The 27652-nt window shown below is 43.4% G+C and overlaps 7 protein-coding genes and 1 pseudogene across 8 annotated transcripts in view; 4 read left to right on the top strand and 4 right to left on the bottom strand.

Moving 5' to 3' along the window:
- LOC126556186 (mitochondrial genome maintenance exonuclease 1-like) overlaps nt 1-27652 on the top strand; it is a 306337-nt gene that overhangs the window by 66998 nt on the left and 211687 nt on the right. The gene's annotated exons all lie outside the window — the stretch shown is intronic.
- The window catches only part of LOC126567431 (protein LTV1 homolog), a 255962-nt gene that overhangs the window by 30237 nt on the left and 198073 nt on the right, over nt 1-27652 (bottom strand). The window lies entirely within an intron of this gene.
- LOC126567436 (uncharacterized) lies at nt 432-1112 on the top strand. The gene has a single exon (XM_050223656.1). It carries the CDS (start codon nt 432-434, stop codon nt 1110-1112), a length of 681 nt encoding a protein of 226 aa, XP_050079613.1.
- Nucleotides 5479-6796, bottom strand: LOC126567434 (uncharacterized; annotated as a pseudogene).
- On the top strand, nt 7677-8672 carry LOC126556447 (uncharacterized). The gene is made up of 2 exons (XM_050211712.1): nt 7677-7901; nt 8527-8672. The coding sequence occupies exons 1-2, from the start codon at nt 7677-7679 to the stop codon at nt 8626-8628; spliced, it is 327 nt and encodes a 108-aa protein (XP_050067669.1). The 3' UTR covers nt 8629-8672.
- Nucleotides 10070-15908, bottom strand: LOC126555995 (alpha-L-iduronidase). The gene is made up of 7 exons (XM_050211149.1): nt 15571-15908; nt 14894-15093; nt 14695-14790; nt 14296-14635; nt 11927-12766; nt 11655-11836; nt 10070-10173 (listed from the first exon to the last, which is right to left on the bottom strand). The coding sequence occupies exons 1-7, from the start codon at nt 15906-15908 to the stop codon at nt 10070-10072; spliced, it is 2100 nt and encodes a 699-aa protein (XP_050067106.1).
- On the bottom strand, nt 16023-17599 carry LOC126556304 (PRADC1-like protein). The gene is made up of 3 exons (XM_050211549.1): nt 17441-17599; nt 17086-17341; nt 16023-16317 (listed from the first exon to the last, which is right to left on the bottom strand). The coding sequence occupies exons 1-3, from the start codon at nt 17565-17567 to the stop codon at nt 16023-16025; spliced, it is 678 nt and encodes a 225-aa protein (XP_050067506.1). The 5' UTR covers nt 17568-17599.
- LOC126556270 (antigen 5 like allergen Cul n 1-like) lies at nt 24329-25208 on the top strand. Its single transcript, XM_050211507.1, has 2 exons — nt 24329-24619; nt 24692-25208. The coding sequence occupies exons 1-2, from the start codon at nt 24329-24331 to the stop codon at nt 25181-25183; spliced, it is 783 nt and encodes a 260-aa protein (XP_050067464.1). The 3' UTR covers nt 25184-25208.

Genomic DNA, 27652 nt, shown 5'->3' with positions numbered 1-27652 from the left:
TTCGCGAAGCTGTTCACGCATAACGGTGAGACAGAAACTTGACGAAGAGCAATTCGTTAAGTGAGTAGTGAGTTCACTGAAGTGAGTAGTGAATGAGTGTCACTGGCATGAGTGACACTCAGAAAATTATAAATAGGGCAAATTTAGATAATAAATCTCTCTTGCACTTTCAACACAATACACGACGACTACACTTGGTAACTATAACGCAGCGAATTATCATCCGAAACCTCCGCGAACCAACATTGGTGCCGTGACCAGGACATTACTTGCTCCTGGTTTTTAATAGCGAATTTCGATCATCACAACGATACCGTAACATCGTTTCCCGCTTTCGTACCACATTCGTCGTGATTTTGTGAAACGCACAGCTGATTTTGCCGCCGCACGCAAAACACTGTCAATCCCACGCACTCATAGTCACTTGCGCAATGCCCGTGCAACCCGTTGTCTTGGCGTCCCGACGGACAATTTTGTTGGGTTCTCTTTCGCGGTACGAGAAGTTTTTGGAGGATTTCGTTCCTGAACGGGATCAAGCAGAGGTGGAAATACGTGTAAAAAGGTTCGAGAGGCTATGCCTTGATCTAGAAAGTGTTCAGCAAGGTTTAGAAGATTCTGCTGCCAATGCAGAAGAAATAGCGCAAAATGCTGCTCTAAGGGAGAATTGCGAGGATAGGCTGATCTACGTACAATCGCAGTTACAGATTAAGTTACCATCAGTTCCGATCCCTCAAACGAGCACCGGATTGAATCCGTTAAAGGGCATCAAACTACCCACTATTGCACTGCCCGAATTCACGGGAGATTATATGCAATGGTTGACATTCCGCGATACCTTTGAGTGCCTGATACACGCAAACTTAAATTTGCCGGCAATACAAAAGTTCCATTATTTGCGCGCCGCGGTTAAAGGTGAAGCGGCTCAAGTGATAGAATCTATCACCATAAGTGCAGCTAATTATGAGTTAGCATGGAACACGCTAACCGAGCGATACTCAAACGAGTATTTGCTGCGAAAACGCCATTTGCAAGCAATGTTTGCCATTCCTGCTGCCCAGAAGGAAAGCGTTTTAACACTGCACCATCTTGTGGACGAATTTTTAGCGGCATAAAAAGATTCTACAGCACTTGGGAGAAGAAACGGACAGTTGGGGTAGCATTCTTGAGCATCTGTTATGCACCAAACTCCCAATAATCACCTTACGCGATTGGGAAGAGCACGCATCAAATAACGCCGATCCGAGTTACGATAGTTTAATTTCGTTCCTTCACCGTCGTATGCGTGTATTGGAGACGTTGTTAGTAAACAACCGTCCTACGTCACAGCCAAGCCAGTTTTGCTTTGACATCAAATGAAACGCCAAATTGTACGTTATGCAAGTTCGCGCACTATCTTTTTAAATGCCCGCAATTTGAAGGGATGGACCCGAAGGAGCGTCACCGTTTTACCATGTCCGCGCGTTTATGTTTGAATTGTCTGCGAGAGAATCACATGGCTCGTGATTGCCGATCGCCGCACAAATGCCGTTACTGTAATGCGGCACACCACACGAAATTGCACTACGTACACAACACCACTAGTACTACTGCACTTCCGCACCACACACCCGACACCACTAGAGATCACACAGCCACCAACAAGGCACAACGCACTTTTGCAGCAGCTTTCCAGCAAGCACCCGAGCAGGTCTTACTCCAAACTGCATTGATCCACATTATTGATGATTTCGGAATAGCTCATCCTGCGCGAGCGCTGTTGGACAGTTTTGGTGTCGACCGTCGATCCGTGCAGACGTGTTTGATAGTGCCTCCAAATTTTGTTTTTCTCATTCCTGGATAAGTAGAACCGCTTTTGTTTGATTGCATTAGTATTGGTGTAAGAAGGAGAGGACGTTAGTTATCGCCAAGGAAGAGTTTGTTTGTGTGAGTGTTTTGTGGAACAAAGAGATCGATTGTGTCGGCGGGTGAGTATAAGGGCCCAGAAATGCCTGGGTCCCCTATCCCGGAGGGGAAACCTTCGTTTAGGAACAAAAACGAAAGGCAAATACCGGCTTGGCTAGACGCAAATGGATTGAACGGGGATATGAAATTCCTAGTATTGCAAGCAACTGAAAACAACGTGCTGCCAAAGAACCCATTTGTAATTGGAAAGAGTTTGACCAATTCTGCCGGAGAGCTTCCAATACCTGGAAGTAGATTTGACGATGGATCAAAAATATTGATCAAAACCCGCTCGCTCCAACAGTTCAAAAAACTGCAAGAGCTAAAATGCTTGATTGATGGTACAAAAGTTAGCATTCTACCGCACAACACGCTTAACACAGTCTCATGTGTTATTGTTTCCCCTGACCTGCGAGATGTTAGCGTGGAAGATATTTTGACGGAACTAAAACCACAAAATGTACAAGAAGTGAAACGCTTTACCAAAAAAGTGGCAGGCGAGTACGTACCAACCAACGCACTTCTACTAAAGATTGAAAGCAGCAAAGTCCCAGAATACATCCGTCTGGGTCCGATTCAGGTACGGGCTAGGCCTTACTATCCAAGGCCCATGATCTGTCTCAATTGTTGCCGGTATGGCCATACCAAGATCCGATGCAAATCGCAAACAACCTGTGGAAACTGTGGACTGGGCGTTCACGGTGATTGTACAAACACGTTGTGCTGTAAAAATTGCAAAGGCCAACACAACGCTTTTGACAAAAGCTGTCCGGTATACAAGCAGGAAGAAACAATAATAAAATACCGTGTTGATAATCAAATTTCACACCAAGAAGCGAGCGATCTAGTGAAAAATGTGAACAGCGTACAAAATCGTCTGAGCTATGCACAAGTTACAGTAAACTCTCCAATGAATAACAAAGACACCATAATTGCTAATCTAACAAAAACAATCGAAACCATAAACATACAGATCACTAAAATGAATGAAACAATTCAAAATATTTTTAGATATAGAGCCAACAACTAGAGAAACAAGCTAATATCATTGATAATCTACAATTTGAAACGGATACAGAAGGAAACGACAATTCGGAATCGGAAAACAACGAAACGGAATATTTGCCGGCTGCCGAAAGTCATAAAATTTTGGCTGCCGAAAGTCATAAAATTTTGGTAGAAGTGTATGGTGACCATGCTCTAGCTGAACGAACGTGTCACAAGTGGTTTGCACGGTTCAAAAGTGGCAATTTTGATTTGGAAGATGAGGAGCGTTCCGGAGGACCACGAAAGTTTGAGGATGGAGAATTAGAGGCAATACTGGATGAAGATCCATCACAAAACCAAAAAACACTTGCACAGACACTGGGAGTGGCTCAGCCAACCATTTCTCTTCGATTAAAAGCAATGGGAATGATCCGGAAGGTGGGAAATTGGTTGCCCTATGACCTGAAGCCAAGAGACGTCGAACGCCGTTTGTTCACTTGTGAACAACTGCTCCAAAGGCAAGAGCGGAAGGGATTTTTGCATCGAATAGTGACTGGTGATGAAAAGTGGGTACATTACGATAATCCAAAACGTCGTGCAACGTATGGATACCCCGGACATGCCACATCATCGACAGCCAAGCCGAATATTCATGGCGCGAAGATCATGCTGTGTATTTGGTGGGACCAGCTGAGTGTGGTGTATTATGAGCTGCTACAACCAAACGAAAAGATCACTGGGGAGGTCTATAGACGACAATTGATGCGTTTAAGCCGCGCTTTGAAAGAAAAAAGACCACAATACGCCGATAGACACGGCAAAGTCATATTGCTACATGACAATGCCAGGCCACATATAGCGGTACCGGTTAAAAAATATTTAAAAACACGCAAATGGGATGTCCTACCCCACCCGCCGTATAGCCCAGACATTGCCCCTTCTGATTACTATTTGTTCCGGTCGATGGAACACAGCCTGGCTGACCAGCAGTTCCATAATCACCAAGAAGTGCAAAAATGGATGGAGGATTGGTTAGCGGCCAAACCGCCATCTTTTTTCCGCGACGGGATCAGAAAGTTGCCTGAAAGGTGGAAGAAGGTTGTGGAAAGTGACGGACAGTATTTTGAAAATTGAATAAATTACCATTTCGCCAAAACAGAGCCCAAAACTTTGGTTAAAAACCGCACGAACACATTAATACTCCTAATAAAGAACGGCCGACCTGGCTATAAATTACCATTAGCAAGTTAATGGTAGTGAATGCCAATTTCGTTTCTGATTAAACGGGACTCATCATGTCCAACCCATCCAACGAATTTGATGACAAGAGAAACGTACCTGATATGACTAATACTATATCGAAGAAACCTTGTCGTCACCGAGGAAAAGGGTCGTAAAAGTAAAAAAAAGAGTCAAGAAGAGTATCGAATCCGCATTAGTTACCAGCAGATAGCTAAAGCAGACCGAAAGCGGGACGAACGATTCGGATTTCTGTCGAAGGACCTAGGAAAATCGATGACCAATGTCGTCATTACCGTACAGCTAACACCGCAACTAAGTGGTGTTGAATCAGCAACGGCAATAGCGTATGATCGCGCCGTCATAACATGGAGCATTGATGCTATTAGGCAGATACTCACGGAACACCAGATGTACCGATTACACTTGTGGCTATTAGCCTACAAAGTGTACCTCGTGTGACATCCGGGACGCTCTCCGCCTCGTTAGTGAGACCCTGTCCATCATGGTACTGATCCTTTATTGTGTCGGAAAGATTGAAGCTTGTGACAACTAGCAAGTTGATGGTGGTGAATTAGTACAGAAGAAAACCACAATATAAATCGCTACTAACTACCGGATGCCAGATTCATTCAAGCTAGGAGCTAACGTACTAGGGAGTGATTGATTGAGTGAGTATTAAATGAACGATTCAACTTCTACAAGCACTTAGAGTACATCGTGAAGAATGCAAGAATGGGTATGGATTTTCTGGTGAGGCTCATCGAACAGGAACGCGTAGCAGCGAAAGACGCCTGATATCATCAATGGTGATGGCAATAAATCGATATCGGGAACCATTATCGGTGATTTTTTTTTGACGGTTTGAGAACACCCATGTGGAGAAGCACATGAGAAGACCAATCAAGGTAACCAGAGTATTTTGCACGTGTTCGGAGGATACTGCAATTAAGAGGAGAAACGAATCTTCGAAAGACGAGCTACCGATCCAGAGGCAAGAACAATAAGAGCGGCTGAACGACAGATAACATTCACTGGCCAGTGTGCAAGAGATAAGATACGAGTCAGCATAGTGCCCAAGATTTGCTACGACTTTTGTCAGACTTTTGAGTTTTGAGAGACAGAGTATACGTGCAGCCGCCAAGATGCGCCATAAGGACAATCTTTGAAGCTTGATGTGTGAAAGCAAGGAAGTGGAGAAGCCTTTTTGTCCAAGACGGGGCAATTAGAAATGACCGAGGGATATCTAGCGTCTACGCTGCTAAAGTTGAGGTTAAAACAAATAACAGTCAACATTTCAACCCCTTCAGGTTAGGTGCGGGCATCCCCAAAGCGACTATCCGGCTCCATCCGGGTATCTGCCAGAGGACGGCTCAGCTCAGGCGCGACGGCCCCGATGATGTCAGCCAGACAAGAGGTCCTGCTCACCAGACGCATGACTAGAAGCTCCTTGCCGGCCGTGCCAGCCCTACCAATAGCGGAAGCTACCGCACCTTTGAAAACGTCAAAGGTTGGATGGGGCCTGGCAGGGCAGGCGAGTCTTGAGCCGGTCATGGAGAAGGGAACAGGGCCGTTGGTTGCGTCCGTGGCTGGTCGCAGCTTGGAGGCCTTCCTCGAGCGGTACCCTGCTGGTGCTAGCCCCGTTGACCCGGTGGAGAGGGCGATCGCGACGCTGACCGGCTTCGTCCGTACAATACGCGATGGACAGAAGACTAGAGCCCAGTCTGTTCTGCCGAGGAACTGGGAGCCTGTCATCAGAAAGGTCCTGAATACGCTCGCAACAGTAACTGACAACGTGACGCACGACAAAGACGCTACGGCAACGACGGACATTCCCAAGTCACCGCCATGTGCAGACGAACCTCGAGGCCCCAAGGCCGAACCGGTTGAGCGGCAGCTTGCGGGTAGTGAGGGCGAAGTGGCAGAGTCCTCCCTTGTGGAGACCCAGCCATCCCCCCAATCTCCCGTAACGCAGCTGTCTCCCGGTACCACCGATGCGAAGGCTGAGGAACTGGTGCACATGACGGCACTGCTCTTGGAGGCCAACAAGCAGCTATTGCTGAAGTGGGAAGCCTACACTAAAATGACCAAGGAAATCGAACATGGACAGACACAGACGGTAACAGCGTTAGACAACCCAAAAACAAGACAAACTACACTCACAAACAAACCAAAAAACACACAAGATACACACATAGACACTCTCTCGACAATCGCAAACAAAATGACAAAGACACAAACGGAAACAAACACCAAAACACAAACAATCACAAAGACCACAACAACATGTGACAGCCAAATGGACACCGCCACGACCACGGACACTCCCTCGACCCTGCCCCCCACCAACAACGCGACAGACCAACACACAAACACACAGCCAAACAAAAAGACCAACAAACGCAAACGTCAACGGAAACCAAACAAACAAAAGACCACGGACAACGGACAGGACCAGGAAAAACTACAGGAACCGACACCCAAATGGACGAAGGTGGTTAGTAAGTCGGCAAAGCGACGGGCACGGAAGAAGCAGCGGAAGCAGGAGGCAGCAGCACTTGATGCAAACCAGCAGCAGCAGCAGCCGAATCAACCGCAGCCACCGAAACAACCGAAGCAACGCGCACATCGGATCCAGAACGCGTTGGAGTTGGAAGCAACTAACGACGCGACACTGGGCGAGATACTGCGCATCGGCAACAGGAAGCTGGGGGACGACAAGAAAAAGGTGCAGCGCGCTCGGATGAACTTCCAGGGGAACCTCCTACTGGAACTCAACTGCGAGAGCCACACCGAGACGCTCGAGATGTGGAGAAAGGTGTCCAGCCTGCTGGAGGAGGGCAAGGCAAAAGCCCGACCACGGACCCCCACAACTCGCCTCACTTGTACCAATATTCCTCCAAGCTGCACCAGTGAGGAGATTGCGACGGACCTGAGCACAGCCCTGGGAGTGGCGATTGATGCCGACCAGATTACGACCGTAAAAACCAACTACGGCACGCTGGTCGCATTCTTCTGTTGCCCTGAGGTGGCCGTGACCGACGACGTACTGCTCAAACAGCATGTAGTCGGTCTCAGCCAGTGCTGCAGACTGAAGAAGGTGGAGGCCAAACGACAGTGCTACCGGTGCTACGAGTTTGGCCACATCGCCATGAAATGCCGCGGAAAGGATCGGTCCGGCAGGTGTCCTCGGTGTGCGGAACTGAAACACACAGGACCATGCACTGAGGAGCGGAAGTGCCTCGTCTGCAAGGGCCCGGAAGCAATTGGCCATTCGTTTGGATAGCGCAACTGCCGTCAAGTAGTTGGAATAAGTATACGGCCTCCTCAAAAATAGTATACTCCAGCAGAACGTCAACCACTGCCGGTTGGCGCAGGACACCAACTTGCTGCGGAACTACTTCGTCAATCGCACGCTCCACTACGAGACGGACGAAGGAATGGTCTCGCTACCAGTGACGGCAGGTGTTCCGCAGGGTTCGGTTCTAGGGCCAACACTGTGGAATGTCATGTACGACGACCTTCTACGTCTGGAGCTGTCCGGGAAGCGTGCGGACATTATTGGATTTGCGGATGATGTGGCGTTCACCCTTATCGGGAGGGACCCACAGGAAATCAGCAACCATGCTACGAGGAACCTGGAGAGGATCGAGCGTTGGATGGATGGAGTGGGTCTGAAGCTGGCCCATCAAAAGACCGGCTACATGATCTTCTGCACGCATCACAACCCGCAAGTAGGTCAACTACAAGCGGGTGGACACACGATCACTTCCACGGAATCGCTCAAGTACCTCGGCGTCGAGCTCTGCCGCAAGCAGCACTACGGCCGGCATTTGGAGAAGGTCTGCACCAAGGCAACGCGTATCGCAAATGCCTTGACCGCTCTGATGCCGAACAAGTGCGGCCCCAAAAGCAGCAGAAGGAGAGCCCTGGTTAACGTTGGGAACAGCATTGTCCGTTACGCGGCACCATCGTGGGGACGGACACTTCTACACAGAGATATTCATCGCACAACCGTTCAGAGGACACACCGCACAGGAGTACTCCGAGTAGCCAGCGCCTTCCAGACGGTTTCCTACGATGCAGCTTGCGTGGTCGCAAGTACTATCCCGCTAGTCCTCCTCCTAGAGGAGGATATTCGCTGCCATGACGACAAGGTAGCGAGGGGATATACTGGACCAGACATACGAAAGCGACGCAGAGAGGAGACCATGGAACGCTGGCAACAACAGTGGACAGCCGGAGCAGAGCAGCAGGGATCGCCGGGGATGAAGACGAGGAGACTTATCCCGGACATTATGTCCTGGGTAAATCGTAAGCACGGAGAAATTGATTTCTTTCTATCTCAACTCTTTACAGGGCATGGGTTTCTCCGGAGCTACTTCGTCGAGAAAGGCATCCTCGACGGTTCGCCAAACTGCCCGGTGTGTGAACATGACGTGGAAGATGTCGAACATGTAATGTTCCACTGTCCACGGTTTGCTCGGACCCAACATGAGATGCAGCAGCAGAGCCACACCCGCCTGACGATGGACAATCTGGCGGCGGAAATGTGTGCCAACCGCGACACCTGGGAAGCAGTCCGGACTGCCGTTCGGACCATCTTGGAAACCTCCAAGTGAGGTGGAATGAGGAACGTCCACCAACGGCAAGACGGAGGCGACATCAACGACGGCGGAACACGGAACAACCAAGGTAGCAATAGCTGCCGCCGTAACCGCACACATAGGTCTATACTACAACGGAAGCAGCAGCAGCAGCGACGAGAAACCAGAGCAGCAGCAGGAGCTTAGACCCAACCGGGAGTAACGGCTACGGACGGACGGGTCTGAGCAGCAGCAGCGGAAAGGAAGGCACGAAGCAGCAGCAGCAGCAGCTGAGACAACAAGGACGAATGACGCAGCAACCGCTCGTCAACGGGATGAGTGCATTGCACAAACGAACCTGCATGGAGTACTACGCACATCAGCGCATCAGCAGGTTTCGGATCAGGTCGAGGAGTGGTTTAGTTGGGTCGCATCGGCTGCCGGGTCCGCTTCACGGGCCCAGCGTCACGATGAATCCCACATACCCCATCTTGAGGGTCGGTCTGTAGCCGCAGACCACCTTCCGAGATGGGGACCTTTTGAAGGTTCCCTCCCCGTTAACAAAAAAAAAAAAAAAGGTTAGGTGCGGGCGGGCAACAAAAAGCAACCCACCCAAATCATCCCGCTGCTCGATGGCTTTGATGAGACAACCATCACCACAGTGGCCGGTGAGGCCACTTCCCACAGTTAGCCCTTCAGATTTTGAACTACGGTTGATTCAGCTTGTCGATTCAACGGAATTCTCAAATAATTTAATGTTTCTTACGGTGTTTCTTTACGGTAGTTGAGTGAAATCACAATACAGACCTTAGTGAAGTTGTTAGAGATAACTTGTTATCTTGAAACATACACAGGCTATGAAACATACGTAGACCAAAACATGTTCGAAGAGCGAATGCTCCGTAGTGGAGGAAATGCCGCTGAACGAACTGTATGGCAAGAGCGAATGTTCGATTCAAGAAGACAATTAGAGCTGTTACGGCTTTAAATTAGGGCACAGCAGTAATGCATTGGAAATGTTATACGAAAGAAATTATTTAGATGGAGAAGTGGCAAGTTGCGTTCATTACGCAACATCCAATGTTATAGAAGAACGCGTTCGCGTTCAATAAGTAATGTAAATGGCAGATTTTCTCTGCCTCGATCCAAGAGAAGTGTCATTCAAATAGAACTGTGTTAAATGAGCAACATAACCTAAACTTTGAACCACAAATACAAAGACTCTCAATCATGACTGGCGGAACATAGCGTCATTACTTTTTCCCTCGCATTTTAACGTAATCGCATTGTTTCTCGATTCCATTGATCTATTCTAACTACATCTCACTTGCCTTATAGTACACTGCCCTTGAAAATTGTCCTTTTCTACCAAACAAATCAACAGCTCGAACCTTATAATATCCAGTTATGCCGGAACATACTGTTGAATAAAAAAAAAAAAAAACGATGCACCAAGGATTTTTCCCTGTTCAGTATGGTTACAAGTTTTAAAATGTTCATACGCACAGCGACTCAAGCTAAAGATCGGACAATTTAATATAGAACAATTGCTTAACTTTCAGAACGATATTTGTAAGCAATACGGCCTGGCCGTCCATGATGAATAAAAAAAAAAAATGTTGCCTTAAAACAGATTTTTTCTGAATTATCTCTTTTCAAACCTTCCTTTCATTCAGCAAAAAAATGTAATTGTTAAAAAATCTTATATAGGTCCTTCCTACAGTTCATTAAAAAAAGATCAAAATTAAATTTCGAAATTGCCACAATCAATCATTCCAAGCAATACGGCTAGGGCGTTGCTTAGAAAGTTTATAACAAGACTCATATGTTTTATATGAGGTTCACACTCTATAATAAAAAAGCGTAAGGTTCGCCACTTCTTAAGGCTAGAGGCTAGGTCAATCGTACAATTTTTGGTGGTGGTCAAACTTGTACGGAATGAGAGATGTTTATTTGCTGAGGATGTGGTGCAGTCATTCTTTTCATCTGGCAAATATCACATACAAAAATTGAAATTATCATACCACCAAAAATCTCCGTCCCATCATCAAATAAGACCATCGCTTAAAAAATAAAACAAAAACCACCATAAATCGTACGACTGACCAGTGACTCCAGCCTAATAGGAAGCTTTGTTAGCAGAGAAAACTGGCACCAAAGAATTAAATTCACCAAAAATATACGGCGATAGTGATACCGAGTTTTGATCAGATAAAATTATTTCTCATACTGCTAGGTCTGCTTGCCAGAAAGATGCAAAACCACTACAGGAGAAATATTGTGTCGAACGTATGAAACATGGCTGTTGTTTCTAAGGGACGGATATCGTCCGAAGAAACTGAATTATTCATGCCGCATTGTTGTAATTATCGTACATGTGAAAACATCAATCTGCATTAGAAGTTACGGAAAATTATGAATAAAAATTGCAGATTTATGAAATGATTCGATTCCCATAATTGTAAATAATGGGAATAATCCACCGTATTAAGGACAAACTATCCAAATACGTGGTTATCAATAATCCATTCATTGGCCTCATTGGCATTGGGTCTAATAATCCATTCATTGGCCGGCGTGACCTAGTAGGTCGTTAGGCCAAGAAGAAGAAGAATTGTCAATAAATGTGCTACTGTTTGGTTTTAACTGGCAAAAGTCGGACTTTCTGAACGATATGATCCATTTTCGACACAGTTCGACGAAGACATTTTAAATCTTTTTTTTTGACGGTAATGAATAGAAAGGTACATAAAGAGATGAAATAAAAAAAAAACCTTTTTTTGGCCATCACTAAGCAACAAAAAAATTAACCTCAAACTAAATAAAATGGTCAATTTTGAGGTGTCCGGATTTCCGTTTGAGTCACTGTATATTGGTAATACATAAACAAAGAGCACTTACCTTCTTTGCAGGCAGCACGTGTAATTGCAGGAAAAGTAAAGTTTTGCACATATTGGTAAAACATAAACGGAGTATGCTTGGAAACATTGATATGACACCATTTACACTGCACTCTACCGGTTGCTTTACACTTTACACTGCACTTTATAGATTTGAACCACACTTCATACGTTTGAATACACCTGAAAAGAATTGAGAAATGAAACATATTTACATAAATATTTATATTTTTTATCAATAATGTTTGCTCACATTAAGCCAAAAGTACATACCGCTTTCCTTGTTTTTTCCCCATCGCCGCGTGCCAAAAAATTAAAACTTCGTCACGATGCACGGTCCTAACGCGTACGTTGCGCACCCGACCGGGTGGAGGGTAATGTTCACTGCACAATCTCACACTAACAATCCAAGGGCCGCGCAAGTTCAAAACAATGTCTGTCCCCTTCGAACCCTTTCCAAACTCTACCACTTGGGATTTGGCGTACAAAATACTGGGAAGCTGCACTGCACGCATTGCAGCCAGCTGTGCAGTTGTCGGAAATGGTGGCTTCCCTTGCCGCTGCCACAATCGAAACGGATCGTTCCGACCGTCCTGGATGGTTTCTATCAGGGTGCTTATCCGATGGAAAGTGTGAAACCGATCATCACGCACCATAACGGTCGGGATGGTCAAATTAACATACGATCGCTTTGTCCACAGCGGGAAGCTATCGTTTGAGCGTGATGCCACCAGACACACGTACTTCATGGGTTTATCAACCGAAAGTACGTATGAAACGTTCCCATTTAAAAATTGCGTCGGTCCAGCGAATGGTCCCAGGTTTGCTAGCAGTCCGAGTGCGGAAAACGCAGGCTTTGCGATGAATTGCACGTGTGGTGGATTGGTAAGATTCATCTGGAACCGCGCCAACAGCGTACGCTGCTCGAACACGTACGGATAGTAGCTGAGAAACGCATTATCATGGGATAGAAACTGCAAACGTCGTCCCAAGTCGCTACCTTCGGCGATTTCTGACCAGTGTTGAGTGACGATAGAGAATAGCATAGCCGCGTACCGCACATCCGCCTGGAAGGGGCGACCCGTCGACCATCCGGCTATAGGATCGGCTTCGCTAATAAAAATAAATGAAGCATTTTAAATACAAGATATGTCCCGAAGCTCATTTCCAACTGCTTGTTGGATGGGTGATAATTTAGCATTTAGTTTTGGCTTTGTTGTAAGTTTAGTTTTACAATTTTCTAGTTATTTTTGTTTTCGTTCCGCAGTTTTTTTTTCTTTTTTTTAAGATTTATCATATTTGACATTATAATTAGTATTATTAACTGTAAAGGTGCATCCATAAGTTGCGTAACGCTCGAAGGGGGAATGTAGAAAATTCGGTACAGAATATTTTTGAACCTGTTATTTAATGGCCTTTGTGTCATATACCATATCTTTTAGTATATCATAATTTCTTGTATCATATCTCTTAGTTTCAATGAAAAATGTACAATTCACAGCGTTTAATCGAAATAAAAAAAAATATATCTTAGTCGCTTCTACCAACGGACCACCCCCTTTGCGATAGTTGTGATAAAAATGTTTAAAATCATTTTATTGATAAATTTATATTTCAGTGAAAATTTGGAAGGAGGAGGCGGTTGCATTAGCGTTACGCTATATTTTGGGAGCTTGGAGGATCTGTTAAAGCGCTACGTTTTGTTACGATAAGTGGGAGAGTGGTCGATAATCCTGATTTTAGTGAAAATTTGGAAGGAGGAGGAATAATCCTGATTTTAGTGTTGTCTGATTTATGGACGGCCCCTTATCTTAAAGCGAAAAGCAAATAATAGGGTGCAGCGAGCCCACTTTAGAGAACAGGCCAAGCGATAATGAATATCTCGACTATTTATATACCCAATACGAATAGCGAATCAGCAAAAATAGATACAGAATCAACATAAATTTTATTAAAGCGCATGCAATTGATGTGGAAAATGAAATTTGACAGGTGGTTTAATTTTTTGCTTATGTGTATGTTTCGATATTCAAATCCATAATATTGGTTCCGTAAAACAAAAAAATATAGAGGACGAAGTAAACGTGGTGTGTTATTTCGTAAAAAAAATTAAAACAAATTCAAATATACGTCAGAAAGATGCAATAATTGTGACATGAAAACAAAAATATCTGGAAAACCGTAAAAACAAAAACAGCAAACAACCAAACCACATGCATTAAATAAGAAGAAATTTATAACTCGATTGTGGAATCTAACAATCAGCAGTCCTTTAAGAAACGTTCATAATGAAGTTTAACCATTAACTGTTGCGGTAAAATCGTCTCAATAGTGAATGAATGATTTCGCCCGTGTTTACGCTCCAAACGCTCAGCTGAAATTTCACAGCAAATTACAAAGTTCCACAGTCGAGATGGAAAATTTCCCCTAACTAAATAGAAGATTCTAGCAATACGGCCTGGCCGTCCTTTATAAATAAAAAAAATAGAAGATTCCGCTGTATGATTGTTAAGTTTCATAAGTACCATACAATAATCCACTGTCAATATGAAAAATTCTACTGCGTGACAAAATACTTCCATTAGAAGGTTGAAAACTCTTAATTGAAAATCATATTATGAAATTATTGAATGCATACTTACTCGTTAGCAAACTTAAGTCGTCCGACGGGTGGAAAACTGTTCAGAATATCCTCAAGCAACTGGCGGCCACCGTCCAATACTTCCGATGCCCAACGGCCGCTGCCCTTTCGATGAAACGTGATCGTGTCGAATGGACAGCCATGCGTAACGTTCGCACTACACACCTTTATCACGGACCAGCAAAACGGATGATGTTGGACCGATTTGAAGAGACCCGCCGGTCCGTAAAGTGGAAACAATTTCGCCGCCGAGCTCATATGCCTGTACGGCGGCCGTGTGTGAGCTTTTCGATCCATAGCAAGCAATCCGTCCCGGATAGCAAATACGTAGGATAAGTAATCTAAAATGACGGAAATGTGTTAGAATTTATCGAACGATTTCTAACCTAGGTAACGTTACCATGTACGGTGAAATTTAGCAAATTGTAGGTCCTTAAGTCGGGCTCATTCCACGCTTCAAATCTCCACCTGCTTACATACCGTCCACCGTACCGGTCTTGTGAAGAATAAAAAAAAGAACAATAACAACAAAATGAAAACAATGTACAACGATCAACTTTTGTCGGGCTGGAGTGGATTTGAAGTATCCACCAGTTTACCCATGTATCTTCCCACCAGTTGCTGTACCAGGTCCTTCCAAAATACCGGTGCATAAGATTGCAACCACACTGCTGCTGGCAGGTTTCCTTTCGGTACACCCATTAGCTCGAAGCCGGGTTGCAGTCCAACATGCCGGAGATGATCCAAGAAGACGTCCAATCCGGTAAAGTTAAAACGAAACTGTTCCTGTTCCAGGGAACTATAAATGAGCAAAAAAAACATTTTACGAAAGAAAAAGAGCAACAAATGAGATGTGGAAAATAATGAAAAAGCAAAATGAAAAGAAAATGTTAACAAAATAATGATGCGCGTTTGCTGAATTTCTTTCAAACTATGGCTCAGATACTGTTTCAAAATTTCTTCTTTTCATTAAAAGAATATATTTTACAACAAAGTTATCACAATCTGCTGTACTGCTTCTGTTTTTGTTTTTTCTTCTCTAAACTTCAAAGAAAAAGGAACAATTTTTTCTTGCATAAAAAAGGTATTGTTCCCCTTTTTAAACAAACGTTTCCGATGTTTCTACCAATTTGAAGCCTTGTCACAGTTAAACTAATCGTTATGGTAAGGTAATGTTAGAAATTGGAAAAATGTTACCTAACTCTTTTCCTCTCCCTACGCCTAATATTGCAACAAACGTCCCAAGGATTTAATAAAGCACGTGGCCAAAACTTACACTTCAAGCAGCTCTAGAAGCCAATGAACCCGCACATGGCTTATAGCACGGTTCGGCAGCGCGGCAATCAGCTCCAAATTCATCAACGAATCTCTCGACAGCAAGAACGCTCCACTTCTGTTTCGTGGCTCCGGCGGACATAATCCAGTACTGGTCCAAAAGCGTTTCATACGTCGAGTGGTGACAAATTCCTCGCGTGCGAATTGCAGCACGGTGTGATAGTTTGGCAAACTACCACTAACCACAACCATATGACCACTACTCTTCTCCATCGTTAACAGCCATACTAGTAACATTTTCTCCAACAGCAGCAATATCGTCCACATCGTTTTAATCATCGTTCTTCGGTCAAACACTGGGGTCTAGTAGTTTGTTTCCGTCTAGGAAGCGTTCGAATCTTTGTTGTAAATATCTTCCGGTGCACACCAGCTGCAGTACCGGTACCCAGCATCTCACCATGGCAACCACGGTGGTTGATTTATCATGTGCGGCTGAATAAACGTCAGGTTGACGGGAATGTTAACGATCGCGTACGGCAAATTCATCTTTTTAAGCGTCTGCCGGATAATGATACCATTCTTGCCGTGCAGAAATCCTGCCGGAATGTTCGTCTCGCGATCGGTGTTGTCATGCACCATCTCAATGTAGTAGTCAAAGTCATCGATCTCCGTATCGTACTCGGTAACTATAATTGCTGCACCACCGATTGCTTCCACGTTGATGGCTTTCGTTAGGAACGAACAATGACTACAATCATAAGAAAATACACATTTTTGTTAGTGCGGGAAGGATACAACTCTGCGTTAAAATGTATACAAGGATACGAGGGCTATCCCATACGAGCCCTTTTTCATTCGCATAGCAAAGCGTAATAAAGGGGTCGTTCACACAAAAGCTTATTGTAGCGTATTTTTCGATAAACCCCTTATCCATGTATTTTGGCAATGCGTTTGAATATTCATGCTAAACATTTCGCCAACTATGAAAGACAACGCATAATTAATCGATTCGATCGAATATCTACGCTCTCTTCACTCACGTCCACACATGAGCTTTTTCTTTCGCATAGCAACGCGTAGTTAAGCATCCGCTGTAGAGCTTAAATATGCGTAAGATATTCGAGCATATCCATGAATTAAGCGTTGCCTACCGTAGTTGGCGTATTTGCGATCTATCAGGACTACTTCATTCGCACAAGCGATAGAACTTTGCTGAAACCAGTTGCGAACGTTAAAATTACAAAATACGTTACAATAAGCTCTCGTGTGGACACGATCTTACCAGTTACAGTCAATGCGCCCATTGTTTGCTTGGAGTCGTACGACGATCGGAAGTAAACGATGGGTGATCCGACTGCATTCGACTATAGTATGCTGATAATAATAATATTTCAAAAAAAAATCCCATAACTATAAACAGAACTGTAGCTTTGCAGTTTTGCATATGGTTTAGTAGAACAAAAGATCCATACAGACTAAAAAGTGCACCACGATCTGTTTTTCCTCCAAAACTTACCCACGTTCGACGAGTGCAATGTTTCCAACCAACTCATCGGCGTTCTCAAATTTGGTCGAACATGCATCGGCTGGTAATGCCGGCACAAGCTTCCCGTGTGGCGATTTGTACGTAATGCCAAACGTACCTCCAAAATCTTTCGCCGGTCGCAAGCGGTACGTGTACTCCAGGGCCGACGGTTCTATAATTTCGAAAAACACATCACCAGCAATAATGTCCTGCGTCCGTACGCCATCGTTCATGTGCAGGTTGTTTGCTGAAAATATAAACGAATCCGGCAACACACCGCCCCCATGATATATGGATGGAAAATGTACATAACGATAGCTACAACTATCATCGCATCAGTACATACCACCACACCAGACGAACGTTAGCAATGCAAACCAGTAGATTGTGCTAGCACCGAGCTGTAACCCCATCTGTCGACAACATCGTCCAAGAACCTGGGGCACCACAACGGAAAGAGCGTGGCGCGTCATTACACTTCTTTCCGGCACCTTCGACTCGTAACCTACCGAATGCAGCACCGCACACAGTGTCTTTCGCGCCCGCAAACTTACACTCAACTAGGCGCAACATTCAGCGAAGATTTTTCCTTCCCTAAATGCCACGCATTACGTTTTTTTTTTATTGTTTGCTGGCAGCAAGCTGATAGCAAGCAACAACGTATAAAAGTTTCCAGTGCCGATTATCTTACGATGATATTGTAATCTCACCTCTCGAGGATCGAAGCAGTGGCTAAACTACGCCAAACACTAACTACCTGCAACTGTATCGAAGCAATAACATGTGAATCGTGATGACTGGTTAAGATTGCAGTAGTATAGCAATTGCTACTACGGGTTTGATACAATTCTCAGCACTATATTCCTATCTTTCTAGAACCGATGCCGACCGTATGAATGCAAAATGGTTGATTGGTCCGCACGTTATTTTATTGGCGTCCATGATGACATACAAGTTAGCATGTGTCAAATTGTGCGTTTGACAGCTAATGTTCGAAACACCGTAAATCCAAATATTCGAAAAGCGTTTTTTTTTTCAAATTTGTTTTTGAAATCAAACGCTTGGTAATAATGCAAATATTATATTACCGTTGAAAATTACACAGACATTATTCAGTAAAAAATGACTTGTTGCTCTTATACACCCATTTTTTGTACAGCATTTATAGCCAGTTGCAAACGCTTTGCTTTGCAGCCATTTTCGTTCACAAGCACACTAATTTCCTGCATCACCACCAACCGCAAACGAACACAACAACACATTTAAAGTAAAAATAAGAAATTTTATTATACTTCTTAGTCTCTATCTGTTGCATATCTTGCCGTTACAATAAACGTTTTCCCTTCGTTGCAATCTGCACGCGTCCACAGCACAATTGTGCGCACTTCCTCCTTTCATTTATTCCTTGTTCCTTTCTCCTGCACTGAAACTATCTAAATACGGTACATTTCTCTTAAACTTTTTACTCGCCCCTTTTCCGTCTACATAATATATATATATATACGTGTCTAGAATCACGGAAAACAACATCCCATTCCGTTGTGTATCACTCAGTTCAATGTTGGCTTACCACGTGCGCCACTTGGTTTACGTGCTGTGGAAGAAAGTGGTGTGTGTGTGTGTGTGGGTGGCTGCTTGTAGATTACTATATTTTCACCTTTTCTTTTTCCGAGCCCTTTTTCAGCCCCCTATATCGTACGTTTATCGTCGCAAGGAATTGGTTGAACTTTTTTTTTGTCTTGGCCAGTACGAAAGAGTTGGTATCAAACGATACCGCTACACTAGGATTCCTTTACCGATTCCGACCGAGCGGTCCCGAGCGGGGTAGGGCCGGTATGTAGCTTGCCGAAGGAGGTATGGTATGCGTTTGTTTAATGTTTTGTACAATAGTGTAACAGCTCCTTACAATTAAAATCAATAACTTTCCAACTATACAAACCAACTGAAGTTTAAATTGAAATAAGACCGTAAAACAGTAATAAACCCATGATTATTATCATCAGCTAGCAAAGCTTATCAATGGAACGCGAAAACCAATTTTGATTAATTCGTTTACATTAACGCCCGTTTTACCGATACGCACTCGATAATATATTGCTTTACAAGTTTGCACGTGAAAGACTGCACATTACGGGTAGGGAGACTTAATAGAACCAATGCATGTAGAAACATAAGACCAGTGGGCACACCCTATGTTGTGTTTTTCGCCGGTTCCGTTAAGAAATATTTACACAGAAGAAGAAAGAAGAAAAAACAGACTATATAACACATATCCATCCTACTCGCCTACCAAAAGCGACATGGCGCTAATGGTTCAGAAACTATTGTTAAAAGTTAATCTTTTAAAATAAAACACATGTCCCTCGACTATTACGCCCTAGACATTTTGATACCTAGACATTTTGTTCGCGATCTTGTCAAACCGTTGGTGTATTACTTACAGAGTTTTATCTGTTGATAATGTGAAAAACATCAATGATTATGGTAAACACTTCTGATGAAATGCTGTACACTAAACTAGATGAGGTTGTTGTAACGCGTACCGATGACATGGTAATCATTTTCCTTGTCCTTTCGTTGTGAAGCTACCAGATGATATTGTAATCGCGTCACTTACCCGTACGCTGCAAATATCATCGCAATTCAATCTCATCTGATGCGATTACAACAGTTTTACAATAAAACAAAAATGTTTACAATGTCATCTGAAGCCTTTACAATGGTATCTAGCTTACGCTACCATTTCATCTGAAGTGTTTAAAACATAATCTTTGTTGCTTTTCTTCAATTTCAAGTAAATGACCCCCTAAAGACAGCCACTTATCAACCTTCTTACCCACCGTTAAATACAAATCAATCACTTTAAATTAACTGAATGCAAATTCGCTGCAACTCTCGGCCTAGCTAACACGTACATTCCATTTCTTTTATCCACAGTCTTCAAAGTTCACATAAACCCCCAACAGGACACACCTCACCTCACCTACCTAACTACCTACTGGAAGAAGAAATCGACCTCGTGATTAGTGAACCCTCCCAACCCCCACAATGACGGGGGCCAAAGAGCACATTTAGCTTGAAATAGCAAATATTTTACAAAACAATTGACACACCCCTAATTAGGTTAAAATAATAAAATATAAAAAAAAACCACGCGCGCACACATTTTGGCAAACAACAACGGCAGTTTGTTGAGATGTAAGTAATATTATTGTACACACAAGCGAAGCGCGTGGGACAAATACTTTGCATGAACCGATTTCAATTGCTACACCAACATAACTCATCTGTGCTGTGTGTATGTTAAATTAAGTTACAGTTTTGGTTGGTTTTAATGCTTGTCGTTCGATTATACTCTACATGTTGCGGCTATTTACTAGGGCCGTTTCCAACTAAACGGGGCAAACTATTATAACACTAGACGATAAAAAAATTTACACACTTTAACAACAATTGGCTTCTAGTCTGCGGCACACGAGCTTTTTTTTTTTTGCTTCATATGTTGGGCCGATGCTTCATATGTTGTGGGGATTAGCTCATAGGTACTAGCCAAGATCTATTCCTATTATCATTGCTTTTATGAATCTTACCGCTCCGGGACGCTATTCTCTCTTTACACGTTTACAATGGGTTAAGCTGATTAGTGCACAGTGCGCGCCATCTTTGCTAGGCACAGAACAATTAGCTACTGAGCGCGTTTGTTGCTCCTTTGTTTTGGCAATTTTGCCTTTACAGAAACACTTAGCAAAATAACTAGCTTACAAGTCCACACCGTACGAATCTCCCGTTTTCATTCACTTAACTGTTGGCAGAACTTCTGGGACACTAACGATCGGCAGGTAGCTGCGGGAGGGGGCATACGGGTGTGCTAGCAAAGGTGCAGCAAACAGTTGCCCTCCTCGATCGACCACACTACTAGCTGCTGCTGTTCCGGTAGCTGCTGTGGCCGGTGCTGCTGCTCGCACCGCCACCGCTCGTACCGGTTCCGCTGCCGCTGATACTGTTGTACCGTGCCCTGAAGCCCGCCGCCCCCTGTCATGCGCCCAATCCATCTGAATACGAAGAAATGCTGCTCCGCGTTGACCCCCCGACTTGCAGCAGATGATGGTGGTGTACGTGCGGCGGGTGTTGGTCGTGTGCCGGCGGCGATTGGGGAGGCATCGGCACTTGGCTGTTGCCGTATAACTGTTCCATCTCGTCCAGCTGCTGGGCAAACGTTTCCTCGAGACGCTGCACGACGAAAAGGATTAAATGATTGTTCATTGAACGTGCAACAACGGTTGGAGATAAATAAGAAACAAAGAGAGAGAGAGAGAGAGAGAGAGAGAGAGAGAGAGAGAGAGAGAGAGAGAGAGAGAGAGAGAGAGATACAGAGAGAGGAAACAGAAAAAACGTAACATTAGTACTAGGGAAATAAAATAAAACATAAATTTTGTTCCAATACCACACAGAGTGACAATCAATGAGGGGAACGTAAAACCTTCCGAACAACGAAATGAAACAAAGTAAATTTCAAATGTATGACGATAATTGTGCAGCTACTCTTCGCGAGTAAGTTATCGCTAGTAAGAGGGTCTAAATATGTATAAATAAAAGTACAAAAGCACCACTTTAAAACATACATGTATGAGGGAGGCTGTTGTATTAATCCGTCACCGTAATTGATTGAACATTTATAAAGCCATATTCAGTTTGAATTATATTATCACGTACAATGAAAAAAGATATTAAAAGAAAAAAACAATACTGATGATCTACTAACCAAATACCATGAAAGTAACCTAAGTACCTAAAACACAAAAAAGGTCAAAAAGAGTATCAACTGATCGGAGAAACTGCAATTGATGAGTGGTTCGTTTGATGAGATTTGTCCTGACCAGCAAAGTTTGAAAGTAGTTTACGAAAAACATTCGTTTAGCGTGCTGCTGTATCAGTTGACAAAAAATATTAACCAATTTTATCCTAAGATCGTCGTCAAAACATTAGCCCTACAACGAACAAACGTCAAGTTGATTGAGCAAGTCAAGAACTCCGTATATCTCGCTTTAGCTGCGTTTAAGCTCCGAAAACGCCTTTTCATGGAGAGTTGGGAAAGCTTATCTGGGACATGCTGAAAATTTGATCAATTTTACAGCACTTGATTTCAAATTATTTTTTAGAATGTCCAAACACTTTAATCGATCAATTTGATCCATCTATTGATTCTAAAAACGAACCTCAAGTTTTCGGTGCCATTTGCACTACAGGCCAAAACCCCAAACCATAACAAAATCACCACCATGCTTCACAGTCAGCCGTAGAACGTTTGGATTTAAATGAATATTTGGATTGCGCGACACTCTCATCAGTGTGTTTGACCCAAATACATAAAATAAGCTTTCGTCCGTGATTATGACCATCTATCAAAACTAGTCCGGTTTGACCAAGTAGTTTTGGGCACACTGTACCCGTTCTTACCGACTTCTTCCCTACAAAGTAACTTCGATATCCTTCTGCATGTACAACGTCCTGTACCGTTTGCGTACTGTCTTTGATATTTGTGTACAGTGTCACTAAACTAAGGTTTTTGTTTATTTACCCCTAAGATAATGCGTTACTGAAGTTTGCTGAGCTTAATTTTGTAGGCTCTCTTATGTAAGTGATTTTGTCTTCTAGAAGCTATGAACCACATTTTTAACCTATTATTGCGAACGATTTAATACGTCTGCACATTTGAACAACTTTTTGCTTTCAATCCTGAGCTCAACGATCAGTTTTCGAATTTTAACCAGGACTTTTATGGGTGAAGCAGCCATTGTTTTGTATATGTGCAGTAGCCAAGTAGTCCCGATCCCTCGATTTGAATGCAGAAAGTCTTTCCCATCTTGAGCAAGATAGAAATTGTCTGAGATTGATTGACCAATGTGACACTCACATGGGATGATGCTGTGGTAGAGACAACAAGGGCGCCGTTTTTCATACGACTGATCAGAGGTTCTTTCCTTCCTAGTGAGGGCTCTTGACTATCCAACTTACGTACGGCGTAATAATAAATTGTAGTAAGCCTAGTCTATGGCCGGACATGTCGAAGAAGAAGAGAATCACTCAAAACGAACAACGAAGACGGTTTTTCAAAGATACATTTGCATCGGTTGGCGATCGAAGGGACGTTCAGCTGATTCTCGACAAACAGATTTTTTTTAGTAAAATATCTCTCGAATATTTAATTGGATTTCATATGAAAGTCTCATCCGAATCCAAATATATAAATGTATATGTTACCGTAAAATAGCCTTCGTACTACCATTACAGCTTATACAAGAGAGCAGAAAGCAGGAAAGCGAATGTGGCAGAGTGACGAATGTTTATTTTATGCACGTTTATGATAAAATACATGCATAATGCTCCCACCGATTACATCACAGCATGTGCACGATGCATTCCTACTCAGGGACATACGCACAATCGAGAGTGAAGTGCAATTGTGCCTGCACCTTTTCCAAGCCGTAATCGATCCATCTTAATAAATGGGGTTGACAAACAAATGAACAATTACACTAACGTTCTCGCTTACCAAACATTACTCACAAAATTTGTTACTTCCGCGGAATTCCAATAGTGTGAGATCACTTGTTAGTGTTAGTTGTTTAGTGTCGCGATCACTCGGCATGCGAAAACATCAATTAATTAGCTCTATTGGCTTGACATTACAATAATTTTGTCATTTTCATGCCACACTTCAGTAACACGATGTAAACGTTGTGCACCATTGCTTACATCCCCACCTACCCAATAGTAAAGGATGGCTTGGAATTAATTTGACAAACCGCGGGCACATGAAAGCCAGATACGCAATAGAGATATGCACGGGTAGTAAGTGATCTTGAATGTTAAGTGTCACCTATTCTCCTACTGTCGGCTATCCTTCAACACCTGCAAAGCCCCCTTGCCTTAACCTTCTCGTCGATTGCGTTGGCGCACGTCTCCACTATCAATCTTATCGTCTCAATCCGTCGTTGCATCGATGACGTTACCGCTCGCGGAAGCTTCCAAGGCACAAGGGTGCGAACTACACCGAAGCGTGTCATAAGTAGAGTGTGTTTCCTCCCCCATATGCTGTCACACCTTCCCAGACCGCCTCATGCCCCGGTCGCATGTAAAAGCGAGAACTCGAAGTGGATCAGAAGCGTAAAAGACATCTCAGTGCAGTGATAGTATCCGTTCTGAACGGTTCGCCCCGTCTTACGCTAGGAAAATGCAACTGTTTGTGATGTACCGGGTCCTGCTACTTCTCGCGGCTACTACCGGTAGCTTGGCGTTCGATTACTGCGCTGCCTCGAAGGACCTCTGCCCGATGATACCCGGCGGCGCCCGTCACGTCGTTTGCAATGGTAGAAAATTTTCACCGTCTTGCAAAGATCCCAAGCTTATCAAGATGAAACCCGAGTATCGGGCGCAGATACTGGAGTTCCACAACCGATTGCGGAACAATCTTGCGTGCGGATACTTTCACCGGTACGCAGAAGCAAGCTCGATGGAGCAGTTGGTAAGTTCTAGGCTGCTTTTATGGTTGCTGTAACGGATACCGATTCATCGCTGTCTCTATCGCTCCACACAGCACTGGGATAATAAGCTGGCCCGTATGGCTGAATACAATGCACGTACATGCAACTTTGAGCACGATCAGTGCCGGAATACGCGCAAGTTTCGTACGGTGGGTCAAAATCTCGCCATCAATTGGTTCTACGGTATGAACGTTACCGTGTCGCAGGCATTGGAAAAGTTTCAACGCCACTGGTTCCTGGAGTATGGCAAGGGCCGTCAGAAGCTGCTCGATCGCTACACCAAACACTCGATGGCAGCCGGCATAGGGCACTTCACACAAATGATACACGCGAATACGCAGTACGTCGGATGTGCGATGGTACGGTTCCGAGGCATTCAGCAAGGCTTTCTGGTGAAACAGTACTATCTGGTGTGCAACTATTCCGAGGGCAATCTGTACGAGCGGCCCGTCTATCGGAAGGGCAAACGGTGCAGCAAGTGCAAGTATGGATGCTCGAACGACACGTCCTACCGATGCTTATGCCGTTCGCTCGTGCGGAACTAGCAAAGCGTGTGCACTTTACAAGAAAATCAAACAAGGGTAGATTCATGTAAATGCTCTACTACTCAAGGAGGTGCCACGGTGAACTTCAAACCATGGGAGCCATCATATCATCCAATGGTTCTAATAAAACCACTAGGTAAGAGTATTTAGCCACCCATGTGTACAGTACTTCAATAAATTAAAATGTAAATCCGTCCCATTTTAAATGACAAAAGCATTCACCTTACATTGTATATATTTTGCGTGTGCGTAACAAAGAAAGAGATATTCAGGCCAATCATAATCCAAACGTACACAAACGTACTCTGGAAGATAACATTGTGGGGCGTCCATAAATTAGGTGACGTTCGAAGGGGTTAATGAAGGAAGTCTCTAAGACTACAGTCGCTTCTCTTTGGGGCAAAAGGAACATGAATGCCGCACCATTTTCGCTGATTTTAATGAGAGTTGGACTATAAAAAAAAACTTAAAAGTTGTTGTTCACAAACAAGAGTTTTTTTTCCATAAGTAATTCCGAAAGACGCAGATTGGTGTGTACTTATAAACGGAATAGGTCCCAAAAAAGGATGGCCAAGAGCTAGAATAGAATCGGTAGTGTGATCTGTGACCGAGAGGAACACGGTTCGGTGACACGAACCGCATTAGAACACGAAATTTCACCGATAACACACGTGAAATGATAGGACTGGTCGTTTCAAACCCGTTTTTATAGCCCAAAAGAGCAATCGGGGAACCAAATATATCCGTAGCATAGAGTAATGAAATACCTGATCTGATATTCCATTCTTACATAATTTTCGATTATTTTATCTTTCCCCGTATGCATGGCACTCTTGCCCCAATACTCCAAAAATCACATTTTTATACATTTTCTTAATTTTCTAAAACCAGTTAATTTTACTTATATATTTTCTGCGTCCGATGAATAAGTTAAAAAAAGTGTAATATGGAAGTGACAATACGGCGACGTGCCGTCATAAAATAAAATAAAAATGACGATAAAAGCAAATTCAGCCATTGAAAAATAGATTCAAATAAGCTACAGCATGAATTGCTTAACCTGGCACACTTGCCGCAATTGGTTATTTTAAAAAGATATATAATATTATTTCAAAATACTTCATTTAAAGAACCTTTTTCCAATGTCTCATCGTTTTTTGTATCATATATTGTTACAGTCAAAATATTACAGATTTTTTAAACTTTTTAATCAAACAACCAATAAACAGGAATTGATGATTTTTTTCGCATGAGAGCCTCTACCGCTGGTTCGCTCCCTTCCGTTATATTTGCTATGGAAATTCAAATTAATTTGTCATTTTAGTCAAAAAGTAATTTTGGAAATGGGAGCGAATTTCATCAGCGTTATGTAATGTTGGAGGGGATTTCTTCCAGCGTAACGTTTTGTTACGATTATATCGTAACGTATAAACGTAATTTATGGACGGCCTCTTGCGCGTTTCGTCTAGTGCATCCAGCATGCATACGAACTACTACTTGCAAATGGGCTGTAAAGTAAGATTGAAAACAATCTTCAAGCAGCGCAAGAAAACAACATTAACGACAAGCGAATTTTCTCCTTTTCGTCAAACATGAAGCTTCCCACCATAACCATCGACGGTGGCTATTATCTGCACAAGTTTATTACAGCCCGGGTGTAGCAAAACAGATGAGATAAATATGAATCACTTGCCACCGCTGTGCTCGTTCGGGCGATTGCACGCGCCCTCCAGCCTCCAAAGATCACGTGTGGTTGGTTTGTGTTAGTATGACGCCGCGACGGTAGCACGATGAATCCTAATTACCAGTGTGCGAGAAATGAGTTATGTTGTAGTTATTTCGCGATTGTCCCCGAGCGACCCACGCTTTGCTGGGTAAACAATATTCTGTTTAACATAAAACACATGGATTCCTAAATAAGTACCATTCAAACAGATACAGCAATACAGCATTACATTAGCACAAAACACACAGATAATGATCATGCTGAAACACAATAATAAAACAAACCATTTCTTAATTAATAAACATACATAAATAAATGGTATGAAACACAAATGAAAGAGGAAGAAAAAACGGTAAACGAACAGTAATCAACAACCAACTGCACAACACAAAACACAGGTAGTGGGCACATGTTTGTAGGTGCAACGAATAAAAATTTCTTCTAAGAAAAAAACACCAACCTGATTTAACGGACGGTTGCATAATGTCAGGCGTCAAGAGGCGTTGACAGTTGAAGCGGACGTTAATTGAGGAAGCAAAGAGGAAGGATTTTGGGGAACGGAAGGTTCCGTTTGTTAGCACTCCATTAAAATTCGTCCAAGGACTCATTCCTCTGTATTTCCGGAGAAATTGAAGCCGCGCACAATCTTGCATGATCAAGATCGTTTTTCTACGGAACTCTGGTTTCGTTCATCATGGCTTTTTTCTGCACATCCGCTGAAGACTCTCTTACACAGTTTTTTT

The sequence above is a fragment of the Anopheles maculipalpis genome, chromosome 2RL, assembly GCF_943734695.1.
Source record: "Anopheles maculipalpis chromosome 2RL, idAnoMacuDA_375_x, whole genome shotgun sequence".
NCBI classification, from domain to species: Eukaryota; Metazoa; Arthropoda; class Insecta; order Diptera; family Culicidae; genus Anopheles; species Anopheles maculipalpis.
Note: the sequence above shows the minus strand (reverse complement) of the source record. Positions and strands in the feature narration are given on the sequence as shown.